General features: G+C 33.1%; 1 protein-coding gene across 3 annotated transcripts in view; it reads left to right on the forward strand.

The window, feature by feature from the left end:
* Positions 1–15,237, forward strand: part of LOC118196685 (protein couch potato-like) — a 460,571-nt gene that overhangs the window by 422,043 nt on the left and 23,291 nt on the right. For 2 of the 3 annotated variants that reach the window (XM_085808518.1, XM_085808520.1), the window contains exon 6: positions 3,177–3,310. In XM_085808518.1, coding sequence (XP_085664644.1) covers positions 3,177–3,310 — 134 coding nt within the window. The remainder of the gene's footprint in view (positions 1–3,176; positions 3,311–15,237) is intronic. The other variant, XM_085808519.1, reaches the window with a different exon arrangement.

Genomic DNA, 15,237 nt, shown 5'->3' on the forward strand with positions numbered 1-15,237 from the left:
ACTGCAAGCGATACATGCAATGGTGGCATAGTAGAGTAACACTGATATGATATACAGTTAAAATTTATGCACGTGACGTAATTATCATATGTGCAATGACATAAGCATGTATAAAAGTTTTTTAATATTTCTTTAAGAAAAATTAAGTTTGTAAAGAATTAAATTTCATCACTTAATATACTGTTGGCTAATTTTTCTTAAAGAAAAATATTGCATGTTATTTACAGTTAGTAAATGAATTAAATGAATATATTCAGATACAGGGTTAATACAGAATTAGTGACATATAGCAACAAAAACCAAAATAAAGTGCGTTGTGCAATAAAATATTTAATACAAATTATGTATAAATATAATCACAAATCTAGTAGAATAACAGCAGCTTAATACTTGCAGTGTATTATGTACAGAGTCGCAAGCATAAGAGCTAGATTAGTCCTAATAAAAGCTAAGCGTTGGGAAACAAGACCAGTATTGTTTTTAATAGAACTGCATATGTTAGTTTTGATCTGTTTAATATTACATATGCTTTGACCCAAAGGTTTTTAGGAGTGTTTGGGGAAAATAAATGGGCATACGAAAGATGTAATGATCTGAATTACCAACCTTACTATGCAAATTTCCTTTGGATTTCAGATTTTTATTAATTTGCATTTAAAGTAATTATAAAACCTAATTTAGTAGCCTAATTTAATTTCTTAATCAAGAATTTGGTTATAAATTTCTTCAGCAATGTTTAATTTCGGTAATCAATTCTACGCAATAATAATAATATTATTATTATTTTACAAAAGAAGTGATAAGATTACTATGCATCGAAATTTCAAGAAAATCATTATTTGATAGAACATCTGAAAAAACTGTATTATCTGTCACTAACAAGCGTTACCTTTTCGATAAAAATTCAAAAGATAATAAGATCATTTCCAATAACTTTTTTACAAGCTGTTTACTAATTGCTAACTTATACTTGAGTAAACTTGTTTACTGTAAAATGCAGTACTTCAGCTGAGATTTTATTTTGTTTCTGTTTGTAGTGCAGTTTTGGAGATAAATGCTTTACTTGAAGCTTTAAATGCTTTTAAGAAATACTTACTTATTCAGTTGTTTTTCATTATATTATGATTTTAAGAAAATGTACCTTGATTGCGGTTTGAAATTCATTTTAACATGATCTCTTCATTGAGCATTACAATTTTGTATTCTGAATTTCATTATACAAAATTCAAGTGATATGTTTTGTGATAGTAATAAAATATATAGGCAAATTTCAACATTGAAAAAAATTTCAACTGACCTCGATTTTAAAAAAATACCTCTATGCAATTCAAGATCCCTGCGCTCATCTGCTTTGAAATGCGTATAATTTGCAGACAAAACAAAAGTCATTATATAAAGTTGAATATTTCCTAATTTTAAATCCGAATTTGACTGACTTCCCTTACTTATGTTAACTATAAACAATGTAGTTTTATTTTTTCTGTAGTTTTCAGAAATTACGTTTTAAACTTTATTGTTTTTTGTAATAATTTCTATTACATTCGTCAGATGAATTGTTTCCTTAAGAATTAAATACTGAGTTCATGACGCTTGCTATTATTTCCAAAGCTGTAGTGAAGCTATCTCATCATCTAAGATCTAAGGGCAAGTGGAGAAAGGTACGTTATTAACTTCTTCACCAGTAGCTCTAAGCTTATCTGTAGCTTTTAAAGCGAACTAAAAGATTTCCACCTTTCCACTTCCAAATTTTGTGTAGTGTATTTTCATGCCTGAAGAGATTTAGTAAAGACGTAGAGTCATTTCGTTATTTTGATGCAGGAGACGTGAAAAATGAACAATGCCCTTGCTGGGATTCGAACCTAGATCTCTCAAATAGGCGCGGAATGTGCTAACCATTACACCACGAAGGCAGGCAGAAAGAAGGGAGAAAATACCTTATATACTCCCCCTTTCAAAGGGCGACTGGAGATTAGGGGACCCAATCTCCAAATCCTGGTGGTGAAGAATCATCATCCACCACCTTCTTAGTTCGGGCGCCACTGTAGAGTAACTTAGAATTTTTCAGTGTCAGGAAACTGAACAAATGAGCAACGCCCTCGCCAGGACTTGAACCCTGGACCTCTCGAATACGCGCCGAGTGTGATAACCATTACACCACGAAGGCATGCAGAAAGGAGGAAGAAAATACCTTATAAGATTTCTAAGAATATGTACTCTCAGTATTTCTTAACTATCTGATGCTTTTTTCTGTTCATATTTCGCAGAGATAACATGATTCTTATACATATAAAAATTTATTAAAGCCTGAGCTTTTAGTTGGTGTTTAATTATTTTGTTTTATTGCGATTTGGTAGCTGATCTAAGAGAATTTTGGCTAACAACATTTCTTTCATTAACTTTTGTTTAATTACTATTATCCGTCCATATTTCTTGATTTCAGTTAAAACATATTGAATATTTTCATAATGTATATGTGTTGCAGTGTTTGGTTTTCCAACTTTTGGCTTACAACGTTTTTTTCATTAGTCGAATTCATAGGGAACAAAACTGTTTGTTTACGCAAGTTTAAATTTTAAAACTTAAGTTATTTCTCTTCTTATAACACAGAAATGCATTCAATCGCATAACCACTGTTGGTCAAAATAAATATAAATGCAAACGCCCTACAGAATTGTTTCTGTTTAATGTAAGATCGCTTTTTATACGTAATAATTCATATGGTAAGAATGATATTTATTGACAGAAGACGCAAATATAGAAAAGTACATTTAATTCGCATCACACTCAGGAACACTATTTTTGCTGTATTATTATGCATGTGTCTAATATTGATAAAAATAATTCATACCAAAATTTATCTATCATAAAGCCAGTAATCAAACCCTAATTTCGGAATAAAATTTTAACTTTCCGTTGTAATTCATAATAAAAAAATTCCTCTTTGTGGTTGTAACAAGGTTGATTTTTACTAAACACTGCCTATACTAAAATGGGATTATTAGTCTACAACACTGATCGCGTTCAAATCAATTGAAACTAATTATTTATTTTAAAAAGAAAGAATGAAAAAAAGAAGTACGACAAATACCTAGCAGCAGAGACACCACATGCAATAACCTATTAATGATTAACGTAATCTTTTTAACTTATGTGACTAGTCTACGGATTTTTTTCAGAAGAGATGGGGGCCTTACTGCCTGCAGTTCCAGATGGTTGGCCTCATCATCCACTGTCATATACTGAAGTGCCAGTATCCACAGCTCTACACTCGGCCGCCATTGTTCACCCGGCCCTTCACGCCCAGTTGCCAGTAAGTTTAAAATTCTTCTCTCTCGTTATGTTATGAGTAATGTTTCTTAATTCATAACTTGATTTTCCTATTAAAATAAATTATAGTTTGCTTTTTCTTCCTTTAATACGATGAAAAAAGAAAGTGAATGATATAATTGATCTTAATAAATTTTCTTTGTTATTATTGTAAAGTGTAACATTACTTGCTTAATTTTTTTTTTAAATAGACTTTACAATCTGAGTTTCATCTCTTTTGCAAACGTGGACATATAAGTTAAGAGAAAAGGTTGCTTCAATATCTGACATAAAATGAAATATGTTAAATTAGCCGTCATGGGCCAGTTATTTTTTTAATTATTAATGATCCTCTTCAGATAGTGCAAATATATCCACGTTTGTAATTCGAAGTAAATATTAATTGAATTTTAAAAATAGATAATTGAAAATAATTATGTTTCTTGTATTTCTTTCAGTCTTCAAATTCTTTTTTTAAATTTCAATCAAGGAAATTTATGATAAGGAAACGGAAATAATATATTCTACATATCTACTCCCCCGTCAGGGGTCGACGTAGGGAACTCTGCGAAGCTACTGTCAAGGATCTGTACCTAGGTAGTCTCGGTCACGGGGTATGCAAATTACGGGCCTTGTGGTTCTGGAGGCCCAGTAAAGATCACATTGGTCGGTCCGTGAGCCTGGCAGGTCCTAGAACTTATGGCTGCAGTAGCCCGGGGTGGCAACCCTGGTTTTCCTGGGGTGGGTAATGTCCCTCTGCGACGGACAGCCCGAGCGACTGGTAGGTAGCAAATTGATTACCAGTGAAGTCCTGGGGACTAGGTGCGTCGGTGCCTGTCTCTTCAAGGTGCTGTGACAGGAGTTGAATCACTGGGTCTAGTTCGGCGGGGTTGAGGACCCTATTAAATTAATGGAAATGGGAACGCCCAGAGATTATCTTATCTTGTATCATCTGCTTACCAGAAGAATTCTATATCTTCTGGTAAGAAAAAAAAAAGACGCTTTAAACTGTTACAAAACATATGTTTGGAATTTTAGAAGAAAAGAACAAAGATATATCAGTATTTAGTTTCCAGTTTCTAGATAGTCTATTAATGCAGCGTGATTTTTCACGGTTTTCAATGTCTGTGAATTAAATATGAATCAGTTTCCTTAAAGCACTTTGCAGCAAAAAAAAAAAAAAAAATCGGTTACAATGGCTTATAAAAGAGTGAAAAGCTTATAAATATATATTCAGATACATAAAATGCTCCCTTGCCGAATCAAATAGCGATGTACTTTTAATATAGTGAAATGATTAAAAAAAAGATGAAAGCGATGGTTTGACTTCTGGCATAACTTTAGAGGCTATTAATATAGTCCTTTTGAAGCTTGTAGGCAAGAAGAGGCATACTGAAAATACCAGAAAAAAAAAATTGCACACTTAATAACCTTACCAGTCTGAATTCCCAGTAGTATAAAATTAATCCTTTTAATTATTTATTGATGAAGATAAAATAAATGCAGCGAGATTAATAGATGCTTAAAAACTTGTTTTAACTTTGTTTCATTCATTTCATCCATTTAATGACATTTACTCCACATGGTATTAAAAAAAAGATATAAATAAATTTCTAGTAATTTTATTCAAAATAATTCTAGAATTCTAGGGAAAGTTTTAAGATTAGATAAGGAAAAAATGTCCCTATTCAGAGAAAATTAAATTTTGAATGTTCAATCACTGCACTCTAGATATTTACGACAGTTTCCGCGTATAACTGCATATAAAATTTCGGTAAATAAGCATAAAATTGCTATACTTAACGATAAATACATAATAATTTTTAGCTGCTTTCATATTTTCTAACTGCTGTAGCTGGCGTATTTAGTTATGGCCTTATTTAATGTTATGGGATATGTTAGGGCCTTATTTAAAGCAGAGACCACACAAAGAATCCCTTCCGCTTCAGAAGGTATGGTAGTCAACGCAATCTGATGGATTCCTATCCCTTTGGATATGGGCCCAAACCTGGGTAAGGCGCTTACGTTTGTGATTATACCGTCTTTGTGGCGCAAACAGCGTTTAAACTCTATCGAGAGGAAAGCCCTCTGAGAGTCAAGTGGTAGTGGAAGAGGAGTAACAGATCCGTAGATTCCATCGGCCATCGAAACATCGATCAAAACTGAGATAGAGGTTAGGCAAGAAGCCTTTGTCTAACTCAAATATCTATTCAGGTACACGTTATATTTGGTTTAAGCACGTTATATTGAATTACACATTATATTTGATCTGAGCAAATCCCATATTTTATTCAAATAGAGCATAAAGCAGAAGAAAAGCAAATACAGCGAAAGTAACGACAGCAATCAACATCTTATCACATTCCAGTGTTTAAACTACAACACTCGGCTATACAGCAGACAGAAACCTGAAAGGTTGTGAGAAGTAACACCAAAATGCTTTGCGAGGAAAGATGGAAGTTCTGGTGTGTGTATCTTCGTAATGCAACATTCATTCGGAGAACATTTTTAAGCATATTTTGACGATGAATCATCCCGTGTGTTCATTTCATGGATGAATATCGCTACCTCTTAAAGGGCCATCTTCAATTCTCACTCCAGAGTTGTTGCCTTATTTATTCCTGAACCATTTCTTATCGACATTTTTTATTGTGAGTTTTCTTAACTGCATTATCAAAGTTTCATTTTGGAAATCTCAAAATATATATCTACAAAAATTAATCTTTTTCTTCCTATATACGCAAGTATAACACGTTAACTTTTAAAATACTAGTTTGGAGGAATGTATAAGATCGCTGAACAGTGGTATTTTGATCTGGGTTCAAATCCCAGCAAAGAGATAAAATATCCCAGCAAATGGTACCTTTACCACGTATAACCTTTACTATCCTTGTACGAAGATATCTCTTTGGTTAGGCAACTTTCCACCCAGATTCAAATAACTCAGAACAAGTTGGCTGAGTTTTCGTGGTTTTCCTAATGTGTAATGCGAATACGAGCCAGTTTATTTTAAAACTCGTTAACGACGTATCCTTTTCCTTTAGCAAGCATTCATAGTCTAAATAATCGAAAATTTTCAGATTCTTCATGTTTAATGCCTCTAATTTGTTCTATTTGATGAAAGTCAACTGATGTTTTAAATTTGAAAAGAAAAAATATTTCAATTTAGGGAAGTATCGTTTCCTCCATTTAATGTACACCTGTAATAAATTCTAAAACTTCTGAGAATATCTTATGTATAGAATTAAATTACAAGATGAAAGATGTCAATATAATCAATGTCATGTTAGCTCAAACATCCAATGATGACAACAAATCTGGTGTTTTAGTGAGCAGACGCTCCTCTTTACATTTTATTCGAAATGAACAAGATCACAAATAGCTTAAACGGCAAAGTGTTGATAATTCGACCCAGATTAGGCTAACCTGGTTGGTTTCATTGGATTTCTGGTCCTGTATGTGTAACGCATCATGAGAACTAAGTTTTTCTGAGAAGTCCTCCGTGAAAGCTTCCCTTTACTTTGTCAAAAATACTTCTTTTAGGCTATAATTAATGTATCAGATTATTTATGCTGTAGAATTACACTCGCCAACGCTCGCAGTTTTCTAGAAAAACGCCTTAGTTCGTGTTGCCCTATAGCAAAAACAACAAATAGATTTGATCGAAATATGTACTTGCTTCAAAATACTTAATCGGAAAAAAAAATTCCATAGATTTTTTTCCATTTTTCTTCACCTATTAATTGAAACGTTGACGTAAGTGAAATGTTGACGATTTCTGTATCGTTAAGAACATCCTTAGTTACAAAATTATAGTTCGTATGTCAAAATATTAAAAATTACGATATATCATCGAATATGGGATTATTGTAGTAAAACATTTAGTACAAAAGTAAAACGGATAGTAGTACATGCTACACCGCAAAAAAGAAGTGAAAGCACGGACTGTTATCTTAACACAGTTTTGTCTGGAATTACAATAACATAGAGCAAAAACAGCAGCTCTAAGGGCAATAATAAGGCTCTTAATAAGGTGCGTGATCAACCTGCTTGCTGACACAATCCTCAAAATGCCTCGGCATTCTCTCTAAGAGAGCTTCGATAAATCTAGGTTAGGTTATATGAACATTGAAAAATAACTAGAGCTATCTGTCTAAGAGAAGGGATACCTTCGTGGAAGATTTTCTGAGAAAACTAGCTCGTATTCAGGCATGGAACAAACCAGGAAAACAATGTTGATCATTCTGACGTTGGTGGTGCAAACTGCAAAAGTTCAAAGCAGTCTTTTTATTTATTTTTTTCTTTTTTAAGGGTACTCTGTAGAACGGTAAATTTCGTGAAGGATTAGAAACATAGCCCTACAGTATGCCTGATGCATCTTATTAATGCTTAACTGAATTAGGGTACAGTAAATAAAAAAAGGGGGGAGAGTTCTATATCTCCCGTTCTAGTAAGTCGAACGACAAATGTTAAACCTTTATTTTTCGTTTCTCATAAACGCGACTTAGGATATATATTAGATTTATATATAGCACTGTTCTAATATATGCATTTTTACACAAAATTGGACCTTTTTTTTTTAAATGACATACCGCATTTTTTACCATAAATCCATTTTACGCCTCGAATTATACATAAATACCAAATTTTGTATTTATCGTGAAAGTTATTCCCGAGATATCCGCGTTTAAAATTTGGTGCTAATTTTCAAACTGGGACCAAAATTTTCACTTGGCAAATTTCTTATTTACATTAATTCCAACATTCGTAACTCTTCAGTGAATGACCATTGGCTAAAATCTTCAGATTTTTAAAACTCGGGTTAATTATTCTCTATTTTAAACATAAAATTTTTATAATGTTCAAAAAATAATTATTTTTTTAAACCAAAGAATTTCAAATAATCAAGAACACAGAAAAATGGAAGATTTTCCAGAAGAAAAAAATTCATAATTTCTTTCTTTTGCAAGCAAAATTTGATACTTTGGATGATCTGACATATCAAAGATTAAGAATTTCAATTTATTCTACGATTCAAACGTGCCAGTGTTAAAAATATATAAATATGCGTCAAACGCTATTCATTGCTTTTTAACAAGTCAGAATAGCTATCACAGATCATCAAAATCTTTAATTATCCTACGTTTAAAATTTTAATAGATTAGTAATCATCAGTATAATATTTTATGTGTGGTTTAAAATATTGCTAAACGCAATATAATAAAATTCGCAGTACATGCATGCGTATCTTGTAACATACATCTCTTTATGAAGACCTCCTCTGAAAGTGACCTATTTCTAACAGTTTGCAATTAAAAATAATTTAATTCGCAATCTGAAAATCACAGCTTAAAATGTCAAAAATTTAAATCTGACCATTGAAAATGCTTTTAATTTCAAAATTTAATTTATTTAAACTAATACTTCGATTTTCTCTTAAGGCCAAAATATTATGGAATGTTTTTAGTTCATAAAAGTAGTTTTTTTTACTGCTGTTGAATAAAACTAAACTCAAAATGAATTTAAGTTTTCAAATTGACTGTTTCTGTATTTTTTTCTTAGCAATGAATAGCGTGAATAATTTAATATCAAAACATTAGAAAAAATTTACAGATTTTCACCATTTTTAGTATACAGTAAATTTTTCAACGATACATTAAGCATTCTTTATTTCACAACGGAAAATTGACGAATGAAATAATTACTAAGAATTTGGCCAAACTGGAAAAGAAGTCTGATAACCTAAGTACTTACTTCTCTTAAATTTACATATTAAAAAACTTGAAGTTTATTAAAACATGCAATTTTGGGAAGCGTACCCATTCTTCATGCAAATCATTATGGATTTCATGTAAATTCAACAGCTGTTACTTTTATTTTAATCTTTATTTATCTTTTTAGTCGCGATCGATTCATTAAAAGCGAAAATTTAATACATGAAGGTGAAAATAAGGCAACATAAAAAGCTTGCTTATTCAAAATATCTGTAGGTAAAATGCAGACGATATGTTGATGAAAGTAAACAGAATTTCTGCTTTCAGACTTTATCAGGTATCATTTTTACATAAATAACATTTTTCAAATTAATATATTTATAAAAAAATTAATTTGTTGAATTTCGTTGAAAATAAAGTGGTCTGAAAAATAGATCCAAGTGAAAAGAAATATAGCAGTTCAAAACAAACTGGTGCTCAAATCAGGCATCGTTATCGCTTTTAATTCTACGCCAATTTTTTTAATATTTAAATTCAAATATATCTCCAAATCTAAATAAAAAATTCTAATCTGGGGGAAATGAGCATAAAAACATTTTTACTCTGAGATTGTGGGCAAATTTTTATTGGTCGAGATTTAAATTTTTTCGAAAAATTTACAAAATTATTTTAAGATCAATTTTTTAATTAATCAGAAAAATGTCAGAATTTTATTTAAACTAAATCTATTATTATTGATATTACTATTATATTTATTATTATTATTGATTTTAATTAAAGTCTGCTGTATTCTTTTACACATTTCTCACCAAGCGCAGCTCCAATGCCCCCGACAGAGTTTCGAAATTTAGCCCTTCGTTTTCGCGAAGAGTCTGAAGAATATCCGCTGCGTCTACTCTTAAAGAAGCGATGAGATGACAGGCCTTAGCTTGGGAATCCCAACCGTTTGCTTCCGCCACTATAGAAAATTGTGTCGTATACACTTGCCAAGAGGTTTTCCCATCATATGTGGATAGCTTCAGAGAGGGACGAGCAGGCATGGGTAAAAATTTGAAGCCATCCGAATTGCTTCCTGCTGTGGCTATGCATCTCTTTAATGTGTCAACTTCTATGACGACAGCAGAAACTCTTTCTCCAGTTTGTTGTTCGATTTGTTGTTGGACGGCCGAAACTCTTCCTTCGATTTGTTCTTTCACAGAAGAAACTCTTTCTTCAATGTGTCCAACTTTAATTTCAACGGCATCTATTTTGCCTTTCATAGCCTGAAATTTGTTTTCTATTATGCAGGTAATTTCTTTTTCTCCTTGACATATTTCATCTCCTCTTTAACTGAAACTTGATCCGTTTCATCTCTTCTTTAACAGAATCTTCATCTCTGCTTTAACTGAGTTGACGGCCCCTTCCTTCTTTTCTTGGAATGCAGCAAATGCAGTCATCAACTGCCTCATTTGTTCTTCCATAGATTTTGTGATTGGCATTCAAACCTCACTCCTGACACCAAAACGTGTTGCCTGCGTACGGGTTCGTAATGGACTGAATGCACAAGTCCGATGAAAAGTGAATAAAATTTATTCTTATCACAACAAATAAAACAAAATGCTGAAATTTCCTCACAAATATCGCAGTATCTCCCAGTAGTTATAGTTTAAACTACTAAAACGTTGAACAGAACTCAATTCAAAACACTGAGAAAGTTAATCCGATCTCACCGCGAATTCGCCACAATCAATAACAGCACTAAGTAAACAACTGAATTGAGTTGTTTTCCTCCGGCCTTTATAAGCTTTTTACTCATGCACGAGAGCATTCTGGTATTTTCTTGATTTTTCTGGATAGCAAAAGTGTACAATTACGATATATCTCTTTATTAAAATGTTAAATGCGCGTGCTCTTGTATTTTAATTTTTCCGGCGTAGCTTTTTCTTCAAATAAGTCTCGTGATGCATTGCATGGGAATATAAATCAATTTTAATTACCAATTCTACTAAAAATAGCTAAATAAATAAACACTATTTTTGAGATTATAAAAGGAGGAAGCAAGGTAGATTAATAAGAAAAGAGCTGTTTCCAAACGTATACTAAATTCAATTAAAATTACCGAGCTAAAACTTTTAGTGATAATTAAAAGAGCTGCTCGTACAATTTTTTTACAAAACTTGTTATTTTGGCATAATGTGAAACTTATAATCGAAGTATGAAAAAAATCGGCATCTCAATTCAGAAAAAGTCTGATTTTTGTGTAAAAATGCGTATGTTAGAGCACTCTTGTATATAAATGTAAGGTATATCCTAAGTCACGCATTCGAGGCATGAAAAGCGCGAGTTGTAATTTCATCGATAGGCCAACTGGGAAAGTATAGAGTCCCTCCTTCTTTTTTTACTCACACTCACTTTCTCTTCGCGGCAGTAGTTTCGCCTTCGAAAAATTGATACCTCAGAGAGTAATTACGCGGATTCAAGCATTACCCTGCTCAAAAGAAATTCAGGGTCGATTGGAATAACCAAACGTGAGATGCTAGGAACTCGACATCGGGCAAGCCTTGTTCTTATCGGTTCGTCCGTTTCACATTTTGCTGCCTACCAGTTCTTAAGGTCAGCCGAGTTGTCCGATTCCGGCACTTTTCATTTTATTGTTGGAAACCGTCAACTCGAGACGGTGCGCAAGTAGTTGCAACTAACCTTGATCTCTGATGCTTTTAACGCAACTATATCGCAGTATCAGCAAAAATTATCGCTATTCATGTAAAATTTCTTTTAACAATTAGTAAAACTTCTACTGCTGCTTGGCCCTGAATACTGGGAGTTCTATCCGTCATTCGAATCCCGTAAACGGTTTTGATTTGGTTTATTAAATTATGGCAAACCACAAGAAGGCTACCTGCCTAAGGAGTGTACCTTCGTGGAGAACTTTCTAGGGGAAGTTTACTCGTCCACACATGGGGAAATCCAGGAAAAAACACATGCAGCCAGCCGCTTTGCCGAAGTTCGAAGCCCGGACCGAATTCAGTGGCTTTATCGCCTGGCTACTGGTGGGCCAATCCCACGAACGGGCTGGCTGCAAGGGTGTTTTTGTGGTTTTCCTCTGTGTAACATGTACACGAGGCAGTTTCCCTTGGAAAATGGTCCACGAATGCATTCCTCTTCTTAAGCAGATAGCCCTCGAGTGCTTTGTCTTAATCGCGTAAACCAAATCTACTGTTGCCATGCTTAGAATATAATTCTGGTTTCTATTGCAAAAAGCAACAAATGTGAGAAATCTTGAGCAACTGAGGAAGAGCACCATCACATGTCAAACAAACTGATTTCATCAACAAAGCTTCGAATGGATTTCCTAAAATAACAGGAGCAAACTTACAAAAAATCTGCTGATTACTAGTCAAAATACCTACGCTTGCTTTATTTTATGCTTCTTCAGCTTGTTATCATTAGTGCCGTAACTTTACCTTTGTTTAATTCTTCCTTCTAATTTTTTATAATACAGTTGATTTGATTCTGTTTATTTTTATTTGTTTGCCATTAATTTATTTTTTATATTTTCTTTTGTTTCTTTACATATTATTTCATATTAAATACCTATTATTGCAGCTAAACTTCTAACCTCTATTTAATGAAGCCGCAGAATCCCGCGAAAAACTTCGCTAAATGGTCGACTTCGCAAAATGTAAGTTATGATAAAATATGATTTAAGATGAGAATTTTTTTTTATTTTAAATACCAAATTGCAGCAAAAGGAAATATAAATGCAAAATCACATATGTATTCGTATTCGTTCCCTCCAAATTACATATGAAAATTATATAAATTCATTTCGAAAAATAACCGGCTACTTTAGTTGTTTTGACTGTCGGAAACAACTTTTCATGGCATAATAAGTCTCTCATCTTTGTTATGTACGGAAAACATATGTCTGGTACACTTCCTTCAAACTGAAAACCGAGTCGCAATGTATCAAATGCATTTAACGAATCTTTTGGCGAAGATTTTGCACATTCATCTTCATAAATGTTTTAACCTTCTTCCGCTCCATCAATCGCTTCCTGGCTGCTATTTTTTACGCTCTCCAATATGCCCTCTTAAAGTCTTAAAATTCTAAGTCTCAACATCGTTATCTATAATTAATCTTGTAATTGTTCATTATTCTTTAGCTGTCCTTTATATTTTTCAGCTGCGGCCACATATTAGTCAGTTCCTCATCTTGCCCATCGTCTTCATTGTCATTAACAGTAGTAGTATCAATTTAGGTGAAGAAGCCAGCTTTTATGAAGCAGTTGTGAACAGTTTTTTCAGTACACACAGTCACGTCAAAAAAGGCTGATTACTTTCAATTTCCATGAAAGCCTTCTTCAAAATTCAAAAAGTGTTAAGAGGCATTATCTCCTACGATAATGCTTCTCAACACTCCCTTGATCCGTAGGTTTCAATTTTGTAGTTGTATTTGGAGGAACAAAAAATAACCTTAAAATTTTTATACTTGTCTTTGATATTTTAAGGGTAAGCTTTGCAACTTATCGCTAGAGCAATTTTCCGTTTCTGTACAGACATGTATTTAATTAAATTTATCAATTCTTCATTTCCTTCCATATTTGCACATTAATCTTTATTACACATATCTATTTTTTTAATGTTAATGTTCTATGCGGTGAACATAGATAAAATAAGCACATTTCATCAGCTTTGAAGATAGCTTTTGGCTTGCACATTTCCATTATTTTTTTTTTTTTTTGAAGTTTTCGATCTTTCTATATGGTACAGTCGTCTTCATTAACATATTTGCTTTCGCCGCAGATGATTTTTGCAATTACTGCATTACGAGTTTTTTTTAATTTATCCAGACACCCACTCGCATGAAATTCACTTTATCCTAAGGCCTTGGCTGTCCAGGCTTTTCCAGTACCTCGGTAGCTTTACCTAGCCCCGATACTAGTACATTTTTTCTCTCACCTGTGCCCAGCTATTTTAATGTTGCCTCATCAACATCTTCATAAACGCACATTTTCTTACTTTTGGCACTTTGGATTGGTAGAATTAGAGCCTGATGAAGTTTTCTCCTTTTTATGATTGTAGATAAACTATTTTTAAATACCGAATTTTATAGCGATATCTTTCCTTTTCACACCTTTGTTCACTTCGTCGAGAATCTGCATTTTCTCTTTAAGTGGTTAGGCATTTTCGTTTCTATATTTTTATCATTCAACACATAATTTAAAAAGGATTTGCAGTGTAAAACCAAAAATTTCAGAAATAAAAATAACGTGGAGCTGTTGCTTAATCTTAAACTAGTTTCTGAAATAAGGATTGGCTGGGAAATTATTAACAAATTTTGGGTAGATGCTTTCTCGTTGAAAATCCCCCTCCCACTTCTTCCGTCATGTAGAATGAAATGGGAAAACAGATAACGAACCGCCTGCCTTTCTTTTGGACCACAGCTGCATGCACGTACGTGTCACAGCAAATGCAAAAGTAATTTTAAAGTAGAAAGGAAAGTCTCTAAAAATCATCAGTTCAAAAACGTTCGTTAAATATAGTGTTTTTCTGTATTTGGAGATTTTTATACTTGGAAATTCCCACCTCATGCAGAATTCTGCAAAAAATTTCGCTAATAGAGGAATTCGTAAAATAAAGTTTTCGTTAAACAGAGGTTTGATTGTAATTCTTTTGTTTTTATTGTTTTATTTATATATTTTTTCTCTTTTATTGGTACTTCTAATAAATTCCTGCTTCCCATAACATTCAGCATCCACATTCCCACATATCTCTATCTTAAATGTGTGACAGACGATGATTAATACACGCCGAGTTTTCATTATATTTACACAAGTCCAAAATCGATTTGAGATTTGCGAAAGAAAACACAACTTATCAGCGAAGAGAACGACCGCCTGGTTCCAAAACATGTTTATGAATCACCACAAAAATGCTTGCCGTTTGCTGACATGAATAGAATGTACATTACGCATCGCGGCAGATAGTTTTGTGTGTTAGCCATATTCAAATAAGCAAACCACAAATCAGCAGCGAGACAATGAACTCTTTGCATATGAGAATCATTCAGTCTGTGGTACTGCCCATAGTCTACTATGTCACACACTATGGTCTGCGCGAAAAGGAGCAGGAGAAGCATAGGTATATTGTTGCCCGAGTCCTGGTGTATAAGAACATCGTAGTTCATTGACGAATTTTCCAACATGTGCTAGGGCTCACCAGCGGCCGAGCGGTA

The sequence above is a fragment of the Stegodyphus dumicola genome, chromosome X1, assembly GCF_044657685.1.
Source record: "Stegodyphus dumicola isolate Sdum_Otavi_A_Nest chromosome X1, ASM4465768v1".
Classification (NCBI taxonomy): Eukaryota; Metazoa; Arthropoda; class Arachnida; order Araneae; family Eresidae; genus Stegodyphus; species Stegodyphus dumicola.